This window comes from Agelaius phoeniceus, chromosome 38, assembly GCF_051311805.1.
Source record: "Agelaius phoeniceus isolate bAgePho1 chromosome 38, bAgePho1.hap1, whole genome shotgun sequence".
In the NCBI taxonomy this organism is placed as follows: domain Eukaryota; kingdom Metazoa; phylum Chordata; class Aves; order Passeriformes; family Icteridae; genus Agelaius; species Agelaius phoeniceus.
Window position 1 is genome coordinate 448,907 of NC_135304.1, and position 21,268 is coordinate 470,174.

The 21,268-nt window shown below is 62.2% G+C and overlaps 2 protein-coding genes and 1 long non-coding RNA gene across 3 annotated transcripts; 2 read left to right on the forward strand and 1 right to left on the reverse strand.

Moving 5' to 3' along the window:
- Positions 1 to 288: 288 nt before the first annotated feature.
- On the forward strand, positions 289 to 12,237 carry LOC143692321 (neurexin-1-beta-like). The gene is given in 10 exon segments (XM_077172500.1): positions 289 to 574; positions 2,592 to 2,773; positions 3,401 to 3,572; positions 5,782 to 5,871; positions 7,681 to 8,000; positions 8,367 to 8,445; positions 11,689 to 11,715; positions 11,786 to 11,904; positions 11,906 to 11,976; positions 12,026 to 12,237. Coding segments are annotated over 10 exon segments (1,419 nt in total). The 5' UTR covers positions 289 to 303; the 3' UTR covers positions 12,114 to 12,237.
- Positions 12,238 to 12,871: 634 nt separating this feature from the next.
- On the forward strand, positions 12,872 to 17,892 carry LOC143692337 (FERM domain-containing protein 8-like). The gene is given in 14 exon segments (XM_077172523.1): positions 12,872 to 12,929; positions 13,379 to 13,410; positions 13,412 to 13,538; positions 14,082 to 14,146; positions 14,148 to 14,184; positions 14,267 to 14,325; positions 14,453 to 14,552; positions 14,555 to 14,618; positions 14,883 to 15,071; positions 15,644 to 15,674; positions 15,676 to 15,768; positions 15,878 to 16,060; positions 16,491 to 16,695; positions 17,295 to 17,892. Coding segments are annotated over 14 exon segments (1,695 nt in total). The 3' UTR covers positions 17,747 to 17,892.
- Positions 17,893 to 18,804: 912 nt separating this feature from the next.
- LOC143692323 (uncharacterized) lies at positions 18,805 to 20,272 on the reverse strand. The gene is made up of 2 exons (XR_013180218.1): positions 19,789 to 20,272; positions 18,805 to 19,370 (listed from the first exon to the last, which is right to left on the reverse strand). It is a non-coding gene; the product is annotated as an uncharacterized LOC143692323 (long non-coding RNA).
- Positions 20,273 to 21,268: the final 996 nt, after the last annotated feature.

Here is a 21,268-nt window from a genome sequence, read left to right on the forward strand (position 1 = left end):
CCCATCCTCCCCATCGCCATCAACCGCGCGCCCTTCCTCACCCGCGGCCACCACGGTGAGCCCTCCTCATCCTCACCCTCACCATCACCTTCATCATCATCACCTTCATCATCATCATCATCCTCCTCATCCTCCTCATCCTCCCCATGGCCATCAACCGCGCGCACCTTCCTCACCCGCGGCCACCACGGTGAGCCCTCCTCATCCTCATCATCATCACCATCACCTTCATCATCATCATCATCATCATCATCATCCTCCCCATCGCCATCAACCGCGCGCCCTTCCTCACCCGCGGCCACCATGGTGAGCCCCCCTCATCCTCATCCTCACCATCACCTTCATCATCATCACCTTCATCATCACCCTCATCATCATCATCCTCATCATCCTCCTCATCCTCCTCATCCTCCCCATCGCCATCACCGCGCGCCCTTCCTCACCCGCGTCCACCACGGTGAGCCCTCCTCATCCTCATCATCACCTTCATCATCATCATCATCATCATCATCATCCTCCTCATCCTCCCCATGGCCATCAACCCGCGCGCCCTTCCTCACCCGCGGCCACCACGGTGAGCCCTCCTCATCCTCACCCTCACCATCACCTTCATCATCATCATCACCCTCACCATCATCATCATCATCATCATCCCCATCGCCATCAACCGCGCGCCCTTCCTCACCCACGGCCACCACGGTGAGCCCTCCTCACCCTCACCATCATCATCATCATCATCATCATCATCATCCTCACTTTCCTTATCATCATCCTCCTCATCCTCCCCATCACCGTCAACCGTGCGCCTTCCTCACCTGCAGCCAACATGGTGAGCCTTCATCGTCCCCATCATCATCCTCACCATCATCCTCACCTTCCTCATCATCCTCAACATCCCCATCCTCATCCTCCTCATCCTCGCCTTCCTTATCCTCATCTTCACCTTCCTCATCATCCTCATCCTCACCCTCATCCTTTTTTACCCCCCCATTGCCACCAACCACGTGCGCCATGGTGAGCCTTCATCGTCACCCACATCATTGTCCACATCATCCTCTTCATCCTCCTCACCATTCTCATCTTCATCCTCATCCCGCTCACCATCATCCTCCTCATCCTCCCCATCGCCATCACCTGTGCGCCCTTCCTCACCCATGGGCACCACGATGAGCCTTCATCACCCTTGACACCATCACCTTCATCCTCCTCCTCCCCATGGCCATCCAGAGTCCCTTCCTCACCCACAGCCAGCTCAGTGAGCCTTCATCACCCTCCTCATCAGCCTTCATCCTCCTCCTCCTCACAGGGACCCCCAAAACCCTCATCATCATCATCATCATCATCATCATCCTCTTCCTCAGCTTCAGGCTCCCTCAACTTCCTCTTCACCATGACAGGGACACAGATGGCCTTCCTCCCCCTCTTCCTCCTCCTTCTCCTTCACCTCCTTCTCCTCCTCCCCCTCTTTCCTCTTCCTCCCCCCCCTCCTCCTCCTCCTCACTGCCTTGGGAAGGTGGGACAGCCTTCATCCTCCTCCTCCTCCTCTTCCTCCTTCTCCTCCTCCTGTTTCTCACCCTCCTCCTCCTCCCCAGCTGCTCGCGGGTACTTCAGCCTGGCCTTCCTCCCCCTCCTCCTCCTCCCCTGTCACCGCCTCTTCCTCCTCCTCCTCCTCCTCCTCGCTGCCTTGGGAACCTGGAACAGCCTTCCTCCCCCTCTTCCTCTTCCTCCTCCTCCTCTTCCTCCTGCCAGGCCCGGGTCAGGGTTTAGGGGGGCCCTATGGGGTCTGTGCCCCCCCCATGTGTCCACGCTGTGACACGCGTGGGTTTGGGCTGGTTTTGGGTGGGTTTGGGTGTTTTGTGATGGTTTTGGGGTGCGTTCAGGTGATTTTGAGGTGTTTGGGTGTTTTTGCGCTATTTTGGGGTGGTTTGGATGGTTTGGGGTGTGTTTGGGTGTTTTGTGGTGGTTTGGGGTGTGTTTGGTGGTTTTTGGGGTGTGTTTGCCTGTTTTGGGGTGTGTTTGGCATTTTTTGGGGTGTGTTTGGCTGTTTTGGGGTGTGTGGCTGTTTTGGGATGGTTTGCAGGTTTTTGGGCTGGTTTTGGCTGGTTTGGGATGGTTTTGGGGTGTTTTGGGCGGTTTTGTCCATTTTTTGATGTATTCTGGATGTATTTGTGCATCCTGAGCCCTCCTGCAAGGCCATGGGGGGAAGGGGGTACAAGAGGGACCCCCAGACATTGGGGGGTCCTGATGGCCCCACAGCCCCTCCCCCAAATTCAGACGTTCTCCCCCCCCCCCAGCTCTCAGACCCCTCCCCATTCCTCAGGGCCCCCCCTGGATGTCATGGACCCCCCAAATCCAGGGTTCCCCATAAACCCTGGGGTCCCCCCCCCCAGAAAAAAATTCCAGTTCACCCCCAAACTCCGGGGGTCCCTCCTGCAGTGCCCAAATTCCAGGGGGTCCCCCTGCACTCAGGGACCCCCAAATCCCCCAACCTCCTGAGCCCCCCTGCCCTGAGCTCCCCCCAGACCTGGCTCCCCCCACTCCCCCCTTTTCTTTCCCCCCTGACCCCCCGTTTTTCTCTCTCCCCCCCCCAGCGGGCACCACGTACATTTTCGGCAAGGGGGGGGCCCTGATCACCTACACGTGGCCCCCCAATGACCGGCCCAGCACCCGCGCTGACCGCCTGGCCCTGGGCTTCAGCACCCGGCAGCGCGACGCGGTGCTGCTGCGCGTGGAGAGCGCGGCCGGCCTCGGCGACTTCCTGCAGCTCCACATTGTAAGGGGGATCAAAAACTGGGGTACGGGGGTGCTGGGGGGGCTGGGAGGGGCTGGAGGTATAGAGGAGTTTAGGGGTCTGGGGGTTTAGGGGGTTTAGGGGGATCTGGGGGTGCTGCTGTGCATGGAGAGCATGGCCAGGCTTGGTGACTTCCAAAATTGAGGTCTGGGGGTGCTGGGAGGGTCTGGAGGTGCAGGGAATCTTGAGGAGATCTCCAGGGTTTTTTCCTGGACTTGGTGATTTCCTGCATCATAAATGAGGGGTTGGGGGGCTTCATGGGGGTCCTGGGGGGATTTAGGGGCTCTGGGGACTCCTGGTCAAGGCTGGGTTTGGTCACTTCCCTCAGCTCCACAGCATAAGAGGGGACAAATTTGGGGTGCAGGGGGTTTAATGGGGGTCCTGGGGGGCTTCAGGGCTTCCTGCTGGATTTGGTGACATCCTGGAGCTCCACGTGAAGGGAAAAAAAAACTGGGGTCTGGGGGTCCTGGGTGGGGTTTTGGGGGGGCTCTGCGGGTTCTTGTTAAGAACCAGATTTGGCGATTTCCTGCATCGTAAAAGCGGCCAAAACTGGGGGGCTGGGGGGAAGTGAGACGGGCACCCACCGGTGCCCCCGTGCCCACCCCGCAGGTGCAGGGGGCCGTGGGGGTCCTGTTCAACGTGGGCACCGAGGACATCGCGCTGGAGGAGCGGGGGGCGGCCGTCAGCGATGGGCGCTTCCACGTCGTCCGCTTCACGCGCAGCGGCGGCAACGCCACGCTCCAGGTGGACGGCGGCCCCCTGCACGAGCGCTACCCGCCAGGTACCCCCCGCCGCGCCCCGGGCACCCCAGGGCCCCTAGAGACACCCCCAGGTACAGCCCAGGTGTTCCCCAGGGCTCCTACAGACACTACAGGTGTTCCCCCAGGTACCCTCCAGGGCTCTTACAGACCCCACAGGTACGCCCCAGGTACCCCCAGGTGTGTTACAGATCCTACAGGTGTTCCCCAGGGCTCCTACAGGTACCTCCCAGGTACCCCCAGGTACCCCTAGGTCTCCTAGAGACCCCCCAGGTACCACTCAGGGCTCCCCCAGACACCCAAGGGACACCCCTATGGCACCTTGAGACATCACAGGGACACCCTGGGACACCCCAAGGCACCTCAGGGTGCTCAGGGACACCCCTGGGACACCCCTATGGCACCTTGAGACACCACAGGGCACCCCCAGAGCCCCTTCAAGCCCCCCATTGGCACCTTCGGACACTCCAGGGTCACCCCAGGTGCTTGGGGACACCCCAGGGCCCCCCCTAACGAGGGCACTAACGAGGCAGCGCTAACGAGGGGTCCCACCCCCCCGCCCCTCCCCCGCTAATGCCCCCCTAAAGGCCACATAAACCCCCCGAGGGCCAACCCCACCCCCCCACCCCGGTGACACCGCGGCCAGGGCTGGGGACATCAGCAGGGGCGTCATGGCTGTGGGGACACTGATGGTCACACCGTGGTCACAGCGTGGTGGCACTACCGGTGACACCTGTGGTGGCACTAAAGGTGACGTGATGGTTGTGCCACCGTCCCACCATGGTGGCACTGGTGGTGACATCTTGATCCCATCATGGTTGACACTGATGGTGACACCGATGGCGCCACCAGTGATGAGGTCATGGTCACATCATGGTGACATTGATGGTGACACCAATGGTGCTACTAATGATGATACCACGGTCCCACTATGGTGACATTGATGGTGACACCAAGAGTGCCGCTAATGATGACACCATGGTCCCATCTTGGTGACACTAATGATGCCACTAATGATGAGGCCACAGTCCCACCATGGTGACGCTGATGGTGACACCAATGGCAAGGCCATGGTCCCACAGTGGTGACACCAACGATGCCACTTAGACCACAGTCCCATCATTGTGACACCAATGATGCCATTGGGACCACGGTCCCATCTTGGTGACACCAATGATGCCCTGAGACCACGGTCCCTTCTTGGTGACATTGATGGTGACACCAGTGATGCCACTAACAGCGAGATCGTGGTCCCACCATGGTGACACTGATGGTGACGTCAATGACAAGCCATAGTCCCAGCATGGTGACACCAAGAGTGCCACTAACAATGAGACCATGGTCACATCTTGGTGACACCAGTGATGCCATTGATACCATGGTCCCATCATGGTGACATTGATGGTGACACCAAGAGTGCCACTAACTGGTCACTATATGATGACACCATGGTGCCATCTTGGTGACACTAAAAATGCCACTGAGAAAACGGTCCCATCTTGGTGACACCAATGATTCCATTGGGACCACGGTCCCATCATGGTGGCACCAATGATGCCGCTGAGACCACGGTCCCATCATGGTGACACCAACGAGGCCATTGGGACCACGGTCCCATCTTGGTGACACCATGATTCCATTGGGACCACGGTCCCATCATGGTGACACCAATGATGCTGCTGAGACCACGGTCCCACCTTGGTGACACCAACGATGCCATTGGGAACACAGTCCCATCATGGTGACATCGATGGTGACACCAACGATGCCACTGACAATGACACCACGGTCCCATCTTGGTGACACCAACGATACCACTGACACCATGGTCCCATGATGGTGACACCAACAATGCCATTGAGACCATGGTCCCATCTTGGTGACACCAACAATGCCACTGGCACCACGGTCCCACCTTGGTGACACCAGCGATGCCACTGACACCACGGTCCCATCTTGGCGACACCAACGATGCCACTGACACCATGGTCCCACCTTGGTGACACCAACGATGCCACTGACACCACGGTCCCATCTTGGTGACACCAACAATGCCACTGACACCATGGTCCCCACCACAGCGCCGCCACCAATGCCGCGGGTGCCGCCGTGCCGTGACACGGTTGACACGGCTGTGACGCCGCCGCCGATGCCCCCGCCGGTGCCACCCCCGTGCTGGTGTCCCCGTGCCCTGCCCCGTGTCCCCGTAACGCTCTTCTCCTCCCTCCGAAGGCAGCGGGGACAGCGAGCGGCTGGCGCTGGCGCGGCAGCGCATCCCCTTCCGCCTGGGGCGGGTGGTCGATGAGTGGCTGCTCGACAAAGGTAACGGCAGCGAGCGCCCCCCACACCTGGGCACCCCCCACACCTGGGCACCCCCCCACACCTGGGCGCTCCCCACACCTGGGCACACCCGCTTGTGGCCGGGACCCAGAGATTTTGGGATCCCAGGTGTCTGGAAGCCACTGATCTGGGGAGTGTCTGGGATCCCCCAACACCTGGAGGCTCCCACACCTGGGCACCGCCACACCTGGGCACCCCAGAATGTGGGGACTCAGGTGGGCGGGGCCCACCTGTTTGGGGTCCCAGGTGTTCGGGGATCCCCGGCATTTTGGACCCTGATATTTAGGGGTCCCAGCACCTGGGCCCACAGGTGTCCAGGAGCCACGTCCTGGAGGACCCCGTTGTCCAGGGACCCCCCCAGGTGTCCGGGGAGAGAGCCCAGGTGTTGGGGAAGGGGCCAGCCCCTGCCCCGCCCCCTCATTACCTGGTTAAAGGGATGCTAACGCACCTAACGGCCCCCCTAAACCGCGCTGAGCCCAGAGCCCCCCTAAAGCCGCATAAACCCGCTAAACCCCCTAACCCACACCTGCCCAGCACTGCCCGGGGCCGGGGCTGCGCCAGGTGTGCGCAGGACAGGTGTGCACCAGGTGTGCACCACGGCTGGGGCGTGCTCCAGGTGTGCACCAGGTGTGCACCATAGCTGGGGCGAGCACCAGGTGTGTGCCATGGCTGGGATGTGCACCAGGTGTGCATGAGGACAGGTGTGCACCAAGGCTGGGGTGTGCACCAGGTGTACACCAGGTGTGCATGAGGACAGGTGCGCACCAGAGCAGGTGTGTACCAGGTGTGTACCAGGTGTGCACTAGGTGTGTACCAGGTGTGCACCAGGTGTGCACCAGGTGTGCAGCAAGGCCAGGTGTGCGTGAGGAAGGTGCACAGGTGTGTCCGCCCTGCAGCCCCAGGTGTGCACAGGAGCCGCCCCAGCCTCGCACGCCCCGGCCCCGCCCACAAGGGCCCCTGCCCCTCCCCCCCGCCCCAAATGACCCAAAATTGGCCGAATTGAGCCCGAGCGGAGCCGGGGGCCGGGGGGGGGCGTTGGGGTCCCTTTAACTGCCCGGGGGGGGGAGGGGGGTGGGGGTGGGAGGGGGGGCGGGGCTGCTCCTCGTGCAAGGCACACCCAGGTGTGCCCAGGTGTGCAGGAGGGGGGGGGGGGAGGGGTGGGCGTGGCAGGGTGGGGCAGTGTGGGGGCGTGCCAGGTATGGGGTAAGGCCATGCCAGGTGTGCCAGGTGTGGGGATAAGGCTGTGCCAGGTGTGGGGTGAGGCTGTGCCAGGTGTGCCAGGTGTCGGGTGAGGCCATGCCAGGTGTGCCAGGTGTGAGATAAGGCCATGCCAGGTGTGCCAGGTGTGGGGATAAGGCCGTGCCAGGTGTGCAGCTGCCGTGTCCATCCATGGGACAGTGTCAGGGTGCCAGTGTCAGGCTGAGCCAGGTGAGCTGGTACCTGGTGTTCCAGGTGTTCCAGGTGTGCCAGGTGTGCAAAGCCCCCCCCTCTCCATCCATGGTGGGGGGGGTGTGTGAGTGTGGGGTGACAGTGTCAGGGTGATGGCGTTGAGGTCACAGTGTTGGGGTGACGTTGGGGGTAGCACAGGTGACACAGGTGACACAGGTGAGCCGGTGCCAGGTGTGCGAGCCCCCCCTCTCCCCCCCAGGCCGGCAGCTGACCATCTTCAACAGCCAGGGGGGCATGTGTGTGAGTGGGGTGACAGTGTCAGGGTAGCACAGGTGGCACAGGTGACACAGGTGAGCCGGTACCAGGTGTGCCAGGTGTGCGAGCCCCCCCTCTCCCCCCCAGGCCGGCAGCTGACCATCTTCAACAGCCAAGCGCGCGTGCGGGTGGGGGGCCGGGACCGCGGCCGCCCCTTCCAGGGGCAGCTCTCGGGGCTCTACTACAACGGGCTGAAGCTGCTGGCGCTGGCGGCCGAGGGACACCCCCGTGTGCGGCTTGAGGGGGACCTGCGGCTCGTGGGGGACCCCCCCCCGCCCCCCGCGCCCCCCGGCGCCACCCCCGCGCCCCCCGACATGGCCACCACCATCATGGAGACCACCACCACCATGGCCACGACCACCACCCGCCGCGGGCGCTCGCCCACCCTGCGCGACACCGTCGCCCAGGTAAAGCGGGGAGGGGGCAAAATGGGGGTCTGGGGAGTGGGGAGCGGGGAGCAGTGGGACAGGTAAAAGGGGAGTGGGGAATTGGGGGGGGTTATGGATTGAGGGAGGGTCCTACCAAGGTCAGGGTATGGGGGGTAAAGGGGGGAGGGTCTGCAGGGAATTTGGGGAGGATGGGGGGGTCCCAAGGGCTGGATGGGGGGCAGGGGCGCTGTGGGAGGGGCAGGTAGGGGGGGACCCCAGAAAGGTGCTGGGTCCCGCACACCTGGGTGCGCTCAGGTGACCCCTGACACCCCTCCCTGGATCCTGGGGGGGTTTGGGGGGGTTTGGGGGTCCCCGGGCTGACCCCCTCCCCAATGTCCCCCCCAGAACACGGACGATCTCCTGGTGGCCTCGGCCGAGTGTCCGAGCGATGACGAGGACCTGGAGGAGTGTGAGCCGGGCACAGGTGGGTGCTGCTCCGGGGCCCCGGGCACACGCGTGTGGCACGGCCTGGCACGCGTGTGTGGCACGGCCGCAGAGCCCGGGGCTCTTCCCCAACCCCCCGACGGGGCTGAGACCCCCACACAGGTGTCGGGGTGTGCACACGCACAGGTGTGGGGGGGGTGGGGGCGTTGCACACGCGTGTGAGCAGGGAACGAGCCAGGCTGTTCACTGCAGGGAACACGCGGTGTACGGGAGCTGCTCACACACCTGGACAGGTGTGCAAACACAGACACACGCACACCTGGACAGGTGCACACAGACACCTGGACAGGGTGCACACGCACACACCTGGACAGCTGTGCACACACAGATACACGCACACCTGGACAGGTGTGCACACACCTGAACTATTCACACACATCTGCACAGGTGTGCACACACACACACACACACACACACACACCTGCTCAGGTGTAGACATGTGAACTGTGCACACACACCTGGACAGGAGCTGCTCACACACACACAGACACAGGTGTGCATACACACCTGAGCTCACACACACCTGAGCTCACACCTGCCCCACAAACTCGGCACCCCCTTTACACACTCAGGTGCCCCCCTTTGCACACTCAGGTGCCGCCCCCTTTGCACACGCCCCTCCCACCTGTGGCCCCGCCCCCCACCTGCACAGGTGTTCCCCGCCCATTCCGAGCGCACACCTGAGCCCAGGGGCTGTGCAAGCCCCGCCCCCACCCCCTGCTTCCCCTGACGGACGGACACTTGGACACTTGGACACTTGGACATTCGGACTCTCGGACAGACAGGGAGGACCCCCCCGGTCTGGGGTCACCCCATGTGACACCTGCGCTGTCACACCTGCGCTGTCACACCTGTGCTGCCACCAGGACCTCAGTGAGGACCCTCCCCCACCGCCAGTGTCACACAGTGACACCCCCTGGACACCCCCGGGTGTCACCTGGACAATGGAGACCCCCCCGGACACCTGGGGCCTCAGCCGGTACCCACAGGTGTCACCTGGACAGCCGGGTGTGTCCCCCACAGGTGTCCCCAGGACACTCTGGTCCCACAAAACCCCACTTGTGGGGGAGGGGTGGCAGCAGTGAGGGGAAGGGAGGAGGAGTGGGGGACAGACAGATGGACAGTGGACGGACAGTGGACAGACAATGGATGGACAATGGATGGACAATTGACCGTGGATGGATGATGGACAGTGGTCCGTGGATGGATAGGATGGACGGATGGACAGATGGATGGACGGATGGATGGACAGATGGATGGATGGATGGATGGACGGATGGACGGATGGATGATGGATGGATGGATGGATGGATGGACGGATGGATGATGGATGGATGGATGGATGGATGGATGGATGGATGGATGGATGGAGGATTGAAGGATGGATGGACGGACAGGGGGACAGATGGATGGACACATGGATGGATGGATGAGCAGATTTGAGGTCAGATGCTGGATCTGAGTGTGGACAGACATGTGGCCAGGTGGCTGCAGGGGTGGATTTAGGGATGGATGGATGGATGGATGGATGGATGGATGGATGGATGGATGGATGGATGGATGGACGGACAGACGGATGGATGATGGATGGATGGATGGATGGATGGATGGATGGATGGATGGATGGATGATTGGATGGATGATTGGATGGACAGACGGACACAGGGATGGATGGATGGGCTGAAGGATGGATGGACGGACAGGGGGACAGATGGATGGATGGATGGATGGATGCATGGATGGATGATGGACGGATGGATGATGGACGGATGGATGATGGATGGATGGAATCAAAGACAGGTGGACACATGGATCAGGATTGGATGGACACAGCTGGGTTTAGGGATGGCTGGATGGACTCAAGGATGGAGGGATGGACGGATGGATTCAAGGATGGATTCAAGGATCCATGAATGGATTTAGGGGTGGACAGATGGTTCATGGATGGATGGATGGATGGACAGATGGACAGATGGATGGGTGGATGAATTCAAAGATGGATTCAGGGATGGATTCAAGGATTCAGGGATCCATGGATGGATTTAGGGATGGACAGATGGTTCATGGATGGATGGATGGACAGATGGACAGATGGATGGATTCAAGGATGGATTCAGGGATCCATGGATGGATTTAGGGGTGGACAGACAGTTCACAGATGGATGGACGGATGGATGGATGGATGGATTCAAGGATGGATGGATGGATGGACAGATGGATGGATGGACGGATGGACGGATGGATGGATGGATTCAAGGATGGAGTCAAGGATGGATTCAGGGATCCATGGATGGATTTAGGGGTGGACAGATAGTTCACAGATGGATGGATGGATGGATGGATGGATGGACGGATGGATGGATGGATGGATGGACAGATGGATGGATGGACGGATGGATCCGAGGCTGATGGTCAATGGCCGGTGGCTGATGGCCGGGGGCCGGTGGCCAGTGGTGGCCGGCGGTGGCCGGGGCCGGCCGGGGCCGGGCGCTGGCGCCGCAGGGGTGGCCGCGGCACCTTCTCACCGAGTGTCTCTTCTCTTCTTTTCTTTTTGTTATTTTTTTCTCTTTTTTCTCTTTCTCTCGTTTTTTGTGTGCTTTCCCTTCCTTCCTGCAATTTCTTTTTCCTCCACGCTAAAATCACCCGGCCCCATCCCGCGATGTAAGTTGACGGCAGCGCCGCGGTTTGCTCTTAAAAAAAAAAAAACAAAAAAGCCGAGAAAAAAAAAAAAAAAAGTAGAGGAATTAGCTAAAAATGAAAAAAAAAAAAAAAAAAGAAATAAGTAACCTAGAGCGGAGCTGGCGCGGAGGCGGCCGGAGGCGGCGGGGGGGGGTCGGGGGGGCGCAGCGGGGCGCGGCGGCGGGGGCTGACGGGGGTCCCCCCGTCCCCTTTCTGTCTCCGCAGGCGGGGAGCTGGTGCTGCCGGCGTCCCCGGGCCCCCCCGCGCCCCCCGCCGCCCCCCGCGCCCCCCCGGGCTGCGGCCCCGACTGCGACGAGCCCTCGGGCTTCGCCTCGGGGGAGGCGGCGGACCCCGACCCCCGACCCCCGGCCACGCTCCCGGCCCCGAGCAGCCGCCGGCCGACGACGAGGACTTCGCGGGGCTGGGGGGCGGGGGGAGCCCCGAGGCCGCCGCCCCCCCGGCGGCCACGGCCGCGCCCCGCGGCGCCGGGACCGAGCCCACGGTGGCGGGCGCGGCTCCGCCCGGGCTGGTGCCGGCGGGCGAGCGGCACCCGCGGGAGGGCGGCGCGGGCGGGGGGGCGGCGCGGGGGGGGTTCGGCTCCTCCCGTGACCCGGCGCCCCCCCCGTGCCCCCCCACAGCCGCGCCCGGAGCGGTGGAGGTGGTGCGGGAGGCGGGCGGCACCACCGGCATGGTGGTGGGCATCGTGGCGGCCGCCGCGCTCTGCATCCTCATCCTCCTCTACGCCATGTACAAGTACCAGCAACCGCGACGAGGGCTCCTACCAGGTGGACCAGAGCCGCCACTACATCGGGGCCGCCCCCGCCGCGCCCGGGGGGGGCCCGGGAGGGGCTCCCGGGGCCGCGTCCCCGACCCCGCCCCGCCGGGACCCCCAAGGAGAAGGCGGCGGCCGCGCCCCCCAAGGCGCCGGGCAAAGGGCGGCGCAACAAGGACAAGGAGTATTACGTGTGAGGGGGGGGGGTCTCCACGCGTGTCCCCCGACCCCCCCCCCGGCCCCCGCCGCCATCCCCGGGGGATGTCACCTGCCCGCCCCCCCGACCCCGCCGCAGCGGGGGCGCCTCTGTGGTCTCTCTCTCTGTGTGTGTGTCCCCCCTCCCGCCCCCGACCCCGCCGCGGGAACCGGGGGGCGGCGCGCGTGGGGGGGGGCGCGGGGGGCGCGCGGGACCCCCCCCTCCCTCCCGAGAGGGGCGCGGGAACCCCCCCCTCAAACCGCTCCCCTTCCCAACCTCGGATCGGTTTTTTACCGCCCCCCCCTCGCCCCCTTTCCCCGGGTATTTCTTTGGGTTTATTTTTTAATTTCGAGAGCCCCGATTGGCGTCGGGACCCTCCGGGGTCCTGCCGGGACCCCCCAAAAGCCGCCCCGAATCCCTCCGAGCCCCCCCGGGCCGCCCCCCCCGCCGCGCACAGAGGAATACACGGTTCTATACTTCGTACAGCGGCTCCGCCTCTTCCTGCGCCGCCCCCGGGACCCCCCGAATGCGCCGGGACCCCCCCAACCTCCCCCCGCGGAGGGGTCCCAGCCCTCCCCTCCGCCAGGGGGCGCCTCCCCCGCCTCTCCCGGGCCCCGCCCTCACAGTGACGTCATCTTGCCGGCCCCGCCCCCTCCGCCCACCCGTGGCGCTTCCGCCCCGCGCGCGGGACCGGCGCGAGGAGCGCGCGGAGCCGTGACCCTGCGGTGACCCCACGGTGACCCCTCCGTGACCCCGCTCATGGACGGGGAGGGGGAGGCGGAGGGGGAGGGCGCGTCCGCCCCGCCGGGCGCCGCCGGTGAGGGGGCGGGGCCAAGGGAGGGGGCGGGGCCGCGAGTCCGGGTATGGGCGTGGCCGTGGAACCCCCGTGGGTGGGGGTCGTGGGGAGCTTTGGGGGCCGTGAGACCCCCGGGGGACCGTGGAACACTTTGGGGGGGTGGTCTGGGGGAGGGCGTGGCCGTGGTACCCCCGTGCGTCCTTTGGGTGTGTCCCGGGCTGTGTCAGACTGGGGGGTGGGCGGTCCCGGGGCAGGTTTGGGGGTCCCGAGTGGGTTTGGGGTTCTCTGGGTGGGGGCCTCACGGGCCTCGGCGCCCCCAGCCCTGCTGCACCTGCCGGGGCTGTGTCAGTGCGGGGGGGGCGGTGCTTGTTGGGAGTTGTGGGGGTCCCGGGGGATGTGCGGGGGTCCCGGGGATCCCGTGGGTTATGTGGGGGTCCCCGGGGGGGTCTGACGCCCCCCGGCGCCCCCAGCCCTGCTGTACCTGCCGGACGGGTCGGCGCTGCCCGCTGCCGCTGGAGCCGCCCCCGGGCCCCACGGCCGCGGAGCTGCTGCGCCGCCTGCAGGGGGCGCTGCGCCTCCCGCCCGCCGCCGGCGACGCCCTCGCGCTGTGGTTGGGGTCGGAGCTGCTCGGTGAGGGGGGGACAGGGGGGGACATGGGGGGACATGGGGACATTGGGGGGCCAGGGAGACATGGGGGGATATGGGGACATGGAGGGACAGGGGGACATGGGGGACCGAGGGACACATGGGGACATGGGGGGACACAGGGACATTGCGAGACACGGGGACATTGGGGGGACATGGACATGGCGTGGTCACAGCTCGCGCTGTGGTTGGGGTTGGAACTGCTCGGTGAGGGGGGACAGGGGGACATTGGGGGACCAGGGGGACATTGGGGGGACAGGGGACATGGGGGGACACGGGGACATTGCGGGGACAGGGGGACACAGAGGGGAAGTGGGACCATGGGGATATGGGGGGGTCGTGGGGTCACAGCTCGGTTCTGAGCAGAGCTGCTCGCTGAGGAGGGGACATTGGAGGGGTCCCATGAGGGACAGGGAGACGGGAGGATCCCCTTGGAGGATGGGGTGGGGGGGGTCCCTATGCCCGCGAGGGTCCCTGTGGGGGTCTCCGCGGGTCCCCAGGTGGGTGCCAGCCCTGCGTCCCCCCCAGAGGTGCAGCTGAAGCCGCGGCACCGACCCCTGCGCCTGGTCCGGCACTGGCCGGAGCTGCTGCTAGCGCTTCAGCCTCGGCTCGCCCGCGGCCATCGCCCAAGGTGAGGGCTGGGGGGTCAGGGGAGGACCCTTTGGGGACAGGAGGGTCCCCTCGAGGGTCCCACTGACCCCCTGCCCCCCCAGATGAGCCGTGTCTGCAGCTGCGCAGGAACGTGTTCTTCCCTAAGAGCCGTGAGCTGGAGGTGAGGGGGGACAGGGGGGTCCCCGGTGTGGGGGGATCTATGGCAGGGGGACACGGGGGGGTTCAGGGAGGGGTCTGCGGTGGTTCAGGGGTCTCTCTGGGTGACCTGGGGGTGTCTGTGGCTCCAGCTGCAGGAGGAGGAGCTGCTGCGGTTGCTCTATGAGGAGGCGCGGGAGCAGCTGAAGGAGGGGCGCTACCCCGTGGACCCCCCCGAGGCGGCCGAGCTGGGGGGCTCAGCTGCCGCCTGCGCCTGGGGCCCTTCGAGCCCGGCCGGCACACGGAGCTCAGCCTGCGGTCAGCACCGGCCGGACCCTGCCCACGGGACCCCCACCCATGGGAACCCCTGGCACTCCCTTTGGGACCCCACCTGGGACGCGACCACCCACGGGATCCCCTCCACCTGGGACCCCCCCACACCTGGGACCCACCCACGGGATCCCCTCCGGGACCTCCCCACCCCACGGGACCTCCATCCCCCGGCCACACGGTACCCCCTGAGCCCCATGTTCCGCCCGTGCCCCTCCGGTCCCCTCCTGAGCGCCCGGTGTCCCCCCCCAGGCCGCTGCTGGGGGAGCTGCTGCCGCCGGGTCCTCCTGCCCGCTGGGGGGCGCTGTTCCGGCGCTCGCGGGAGCCGGGCCCCGCCCAGCGGCTGCTCGAGGCGTTCGCGCGTGCGCCGGGCCCCGAGGCGCCCCCTGCCGGATTGTACCGGGACTTCCTGCGCCGCTGCCACGCCCTGCCCGGCTACGGGTGAGGGGGGGGAGACCCCGGTTAGAGACCCCCAGGGGACACCCCCTAGTTAGAGACCCCCAGGGGACACCCCCCCCATTGGACATCCCAAATGAGACACCTCAATCGGACACTCCCCTGTTAGAGACCCCCAGTGGACACCCCCCATGGGACACCCCCCACTGATGCCCCCAAGACCCTCAGGGAACCTCACCAAGACCCCTTCCAGGGACACCTGCAAACCTCAGGGACACCCCCCCAGATTGATGGGGACCCCCTCCAGATCAACAGGGAACCCCAAAAGAACCCCCCCTCCACCTGCCCTGCCGCCCAGAGACATCCAGTGTGCCCCACAGACCCCCAGGGAGCTCTCCCAGGGACCCCCCAATATCTGAGCCCCACAGACTCCCCCAGACCCACAGTGACCCCACGCCCAGGGCTCCTTCTAGACCCCCAAGTTCCTCCATATCCAGGCCCTCAGGTATTGCCCCCAGCATCTTCACCCCACACTGCACCTGGGGACCCCATGAATTTGGGGGGACCCAGAATTTGGGGTTTGGGGGTGACCCAGGTGTGTCCCCCCCCCTCTCCAGGTGTGCCTTTTTCCCAGGAGCCATTGAGCGGCCCGTCGGGGGGGCTGCTGGCCCGGGGGGGGCTGCGTCCCGTCAGCGTGGCCGTGGGGCTCGAGGGGGTCACCATCATTGACCCCCGGCAGAAGGTATTGGGGGGGTCTGGGGGGGGAGGATGGGGGTCAGGGGGGCTCTGTGGGGGCAGGATGGGGCTCAGGGGGGCTCTGTGGGTGACCCCCCTCCCGTGCCGCCCCCCAGCACGTGCTGCTGTCCCTGACGTACCCCGAGCTGTGCTGGGAGCTGGTGGGGGCCGTGGGGCAGGACGGGGACCCCGCGGGGCAGGAGGGGGACCCCACGGAGCCCCCCCAGCTGTGGTTGGAGTTCGATGGGGACCACGAGGGAGCCCCCGTGAACCGACTGCTGCGTGTGTTCTCCCCACAGGTGCGAGTGGGGGGCTCTGGGGGGGAATTTGGGGGGAGCAGGGGGAGGGTTTGGGAGCGCTTTAGGGGGCAGCTGGGTGGGTCCCTGGGGGATCAGTTTGGGGGTGTTTGGGGATCCTGGGAGGGTCGGTTTGGGGGTGTTGAGGGATAGTTTGGAGGCCCCAGGTGTGGGTTTGGGGTCCTGGGATGATCCCAGGGGTGTTGGTTTGGGTTTCCCTGCCGTGTGCTTGGGGTTCCCAAGGGGGTCGTGTTGGGCGTCCTGCGGGGGTTTTGGGGGGTCCCTGGGGGGGTTCCCAGAGGGGTTTGGGCTGCCTTGGGTGGGTTTGTGAGTCCCGGGGGGGTCTCTAGGGGGACATCCCGGGGGGGGGAAGGTTGGGGGGTTCCCTGGGGGGTCCCGGGGGGTCTCGGTCTGGTGCTGACAGCGCCCCCAGGCGGAGCTGATGAGCGCCCTCATCGAGTGCTGCATCGAGCTGGGCGGGGCGGCCCCGCCCCCCGAGGAACAGGCCCCGCCCCCCGCCGGCGCTGCGGCCACGCCCCCCGAGGCGGCCGGCGCGCGTGGCGCCCCCTTGCGGCGGCAGGAGAGCGTGACACGGCCCCGCCTGCAGCGCCTCGCGACCATCGACTACGTGCGGGAGGGTGCGACAGGCGACAGCGGGACATGGGGGACAGCAGGGACTTGGGGGGCATTCGGGACATCGGGGACATTGGGGACATCCGGGATATGGGGGGCATTCAGGACATGGCGGGCATTCGGGACATGGGGGACAGCGGGGACATGGGGGGCGTTCGGAACTTAAGGGACATGGGTACGTCTGGGACATGGGGGGGACATGGGGGACAACAGGGAACATGCTGGACATGGGGGACATGGAGACAAGGGGGATATCAGGGACATAGGAGACAAACGGAACATGGGGGACATCAAGAACAGTGGGGGGACATAGGGGGACATGGGGACACACACACATGGGGTGACCCCAGCTTCTGGGGGGGATAGGGGGCATAGAGTTGAGGAGGAGACACAGGAGCTTCCAGGGGAAAGGGAGGGTGGTCACAGGGGCATGGGGGACACAGGGGGGGGACAGGGACCTTCGGGGGAATCTGACAAGCAGGGGACACAGGGTACAGGGTGTTCTGAGGGAACAGGGCAGGGAGGGAATTGGGACACTCGGGGGTGGCACAGGGGACCCCGAGGCGATTCCTGCCCTAAATCCCACCCCAATGTCCCCCCCCAGGGCAGGAGCTGCGGCGGGTGAAGCCCCCCCGGCGCTCGGCGTCCTTCTTCAGCCGGGGGGGGGCCGGGGGCGGCTCCTACAGCCCCGTGGCAGGGGGCACAGGGGGGGGCCGGCTCCGAGCAGGGCTGAGCCCCCCCGAGCCCCCCCAAACCCCTCCCAGTTCAGACTGGGAGCACTGGAAGCCCCCCCCCCCTTTGTACTCAACACCCCCCAATAAACTGCACTGCCCCCCCGCCCCCCTCTCCCCAGGCAGGGTTTGGTGGAATCTGGGGCAAATCGGGATCGATTTGGGGCCAATCCAGAGCAGTTTGAGGCAGTCTGGTACCAGTTTGGGGATGATTCTGGGTGATTTGGGGCAGATCAAAGCTGATTCAGGGTGGTTTGCAACTTATTTGGGGTGTTTGGGGTTAATTCGTGACAGGTTTGATCTAGTTTGGGATATTTGGAGCTGATTCTGGATCATGCAGAGCATTTTCCAACCAGTTCCTGGGGGGTCTGAGGCTACTTTCAGTGGAGTTGGGACATTTTGGGGCCAGTTCTGGGGGGTTTGGGGCCTATTCCAGGCAGCTTGGGGTCCATTTAGGGGGGTTTGGGACAAGCTGCAGCGGTTTGGGGCCAGTCCTAGGGGCTTTGGGGCCAGTTCTGGGGGGTTGTGGCCAACGTAGCCAAATGGCTGCCCCACGTGACAGCAGCGGCCATTTCGGGCTGGGGACTCAGGGACACGCATGTGTCACACTTGTCACACGTGTCACACCTGTCACCTGTGTCAGGGGCTTCTGCGTTGGGGAGGCTTCTCCCTCTCATTAGCACTAACGAGACCTTTGGGACAAATTCCACCATTTTTGGAGCAAGTCCTGCTGATGTTGGGGCATTGCTCATTGTCCATTTGGGACCTTCACAAATCCACCCAAAATCCCCCTATTTCACTTTTTAACCCCATTTTCCTCCCTTTTCCCACCCAGCAGGGCTGCGTTTATCCAAAATATCACATTTTCTACCCTTAAACCCCACACGCCTCCACTCTGCGGCAAAACTGCCTCAGTCCTGAATAATTTCATTTTCTTAAGGTGCTTTTTAGAAATTTAAGGATTTTTTAAGGGAGAACCGGTGAGAGTTTTGTGCTGTGGGAGGGGTAAGTGTTACCGGGGCCTAAAGAACACAAGAAACTGCTCTGAAATCCAACATTTAGAAACTAAAAAATGAAGAAAATATAAATATTTGATAGGATAAAGAAATGCTTTGGAATAAATGTTATCTGAGGGAAATCATGAAGGACGCAGATCTGTTCCCGTGGGAAGGCGCCATTTTGGGGGGGGGAGCGGGTTATGGCTGAATAAAAATTATATTTTTCTGAGGAAAATAGGACATTTCTGAGGTAAAACTTGACGTTTCTGAGGTAAAATTTGACATTTCTGAGGCAAATCGGGAACTTTCTGAGGGAAATGAGGCATTTTTGATACAAATCAGATACTTGTGAGGGAAGTAAGACACTTTCGAAGTAAATAGGACATTTCTGAGGCAAAACGGACACTTCTTGAGGGAAATCAAACGTTTTTGAGACAAACCAGACGTCTCAAGAGGGAAGCGAGACACTGATGAGGTAAAATCAAACGTTCCTGAGGAAAACCGGACATTTTCTCGGGGAAACTGATCATTTTCTGACGGAAGTCGGCCATTTCTGAGGCAAATGATATTTTCCTGAAGGAACTCGGGCTTTTCTGAGGTAAAACCAAGGAGAAAAGGGTAATTTTTTTTTAACCGTTCGGCCTCTCCGGACGCGGCAGAGGTGACTCGGCGCTTCCCCCGCCCAATGCGGAGTGCACGGAGCGATGACGCCGCACTCCCGCACCCGACGCCGCCCCCGCGGCGACTGCGGCAAAGCCAAGGGAGGGGCCTGCAGAGGGGCGGGGTCTCCGTGTGGATCCGCCCACTGACGCATCACTCGCGGATCCCTCCGCGCGCGGATCCCTCCGCCGGCCACATGTCCGGAGGTCACTTCACACCGGCTCCTTCCGCCGGATCCTTCCGCCGGATCCTTCCGCGGCCGTTCCCGCCCCCAATTTTCTTTTTATTTGCCTGTAAAATGGGCGTGGAGGAGGGGCAGAATGAAAGTCGGGGCTGTGGGGGAGGGGAGGAGCGGGGGGGAGGGGGTTTGTGCCCATTTAGCGGCGGCTTGAGGGGCCCCGCGGAGGAGGGGACGCGATGAAGTTCCCCCCCTATACGTGCCCCTTTGCGTGAGGTAATTTTTGTGCGAAAAGTCGCTAAAAAGGATCGGGTTTTAAAAAGCTGGAAGTTTCAATGAAATGGTGGATTTAGAGTGAGGAATTGAGGTGGTTTTGCATCAAAAACCTACTAGAAAGGGGGCTAGGGAGACTGGAGGGGCAGCCTCCCGCTTTCGGTTTAAAAAGCAGCTGAAAAGCTGCAGAGTTTGGTTTAGTGGTGATTTTTGAGAGCAAAACCTGTGTCGTGTGCCCCAAAAATGGCTTAAACTCACCTTAAAGTGCTGTTGAGGCTCTTTAGAAGCTTTAGTGCTATCCCAGCTTTTAAAAAATCTAAACCTGATTTTCATTCTATTTTTTTTTCCTAAGAAACACTCAAGATTTGGTGAAGAGCATCTTTCTAGTGGGAAATGTTTTAAAATGTCCTCTCCAGGCTCAGCTCCTGAGGAAAAAGCAGCTTTGGGGGTATTTTCATGCAGAAAACGGGAACTTTGACCGTGTCAAGAGTTGCTAAAATGATTAAAATTTTAAATTATGGCTTAAACCAGCTTCAAATGGGCAGAATATTGCGGTAAAAATGATCATTGAGATAAGCCTTCCCTAAAATCAGGGTATTTCTGGGGAGGCCTTTTCCTGCACCTGAAATGGGGGGGGAAATTTACATTTGAGAGCCTTAATGGTGGAATAGCCCAGAAAATAATTAATAATAATAAGGAAAATTTTTCTCCTGCAGGAAACGCCCCAAAAATGTCGGAACAGCTCCTCCCACACCCCAAAATGCCTCATTGTTTTCGTCAGCAGCTTTAATTAGCCCCAGAACAGCTTTAATGAATGATAATTAAAAGGTTGGGGAGGGGGGTTGTCCCCTCCCTGCCAGCATTCTTGGGGTGTCATTTCCTGCCCGGAAACGCCTCAAAAAGCCAAAAAAAGTGCTTTAAATTGCCTAAAAAATGCCTTAAAATGCCTCAAAATAGTGAGGGTTTATTCCATTTCTTGAAAACAGGGACTTCCATGACTCAGCATGGCCTGAAATGGGGTGAAACACAAAGATTTTGATGCATTTCTGTCGTAGAAAAGGAAATTAAAATGGTGGTTAGGGCTGTGCTGGATCAGGGTGGAAAAAAGGGTTTAAAAAGGGTTGTTCAGGCTTTTGGGGGAACAAAAACTGGTGAAAATTTGGGCTTTGGGGTCTGTGTTCCCTCAAGAACTTTTTTTTCCTCAAGATTTGTGACCCTTTTGAGGAGAAACGGCGCCTTTTTGGCAGCGGCCCAGCCCCGTGACGCAGCAAAAAAAAAAAAAAAAAGAGTAAAATGAATGAATAAAAAACCAAATAAAAAACTTCTAAAGCCACCCGGGAAGGTCGAAGCGAGGGATTTTAGGGCAGAATTGGCCAAACCGAACAAAAAAATCTCAGTTAAATTTAACCATTTTCGTACTGGACCGCGTGGGCCGGCCAAAGGCCCGAGGCCTCGGGGGGGGGGGGGCACAGTTTGTGAGGGGAAAAAATCGAAGAAAATGGTAAAAAAAGTGAAATAATGAAAAAAGAAGCTTTTTCACACTGCGGGCGGTAGATATTGGGGGGGATTTTGGGGGTTGCTGCCCTTTTTGGCGATTTTAGGGACTATTTTGTCGCCCCCGCGGGGGCGGTGCTGGGCCGCTTATAAGGGAGGGCCCCGCACCGGCTGCGCCCGGCCGAGAACCAGCCCCGACACGGCCCAAATTCGGCTCAAAATCGCTTAGAGCTGCTCGATTTTA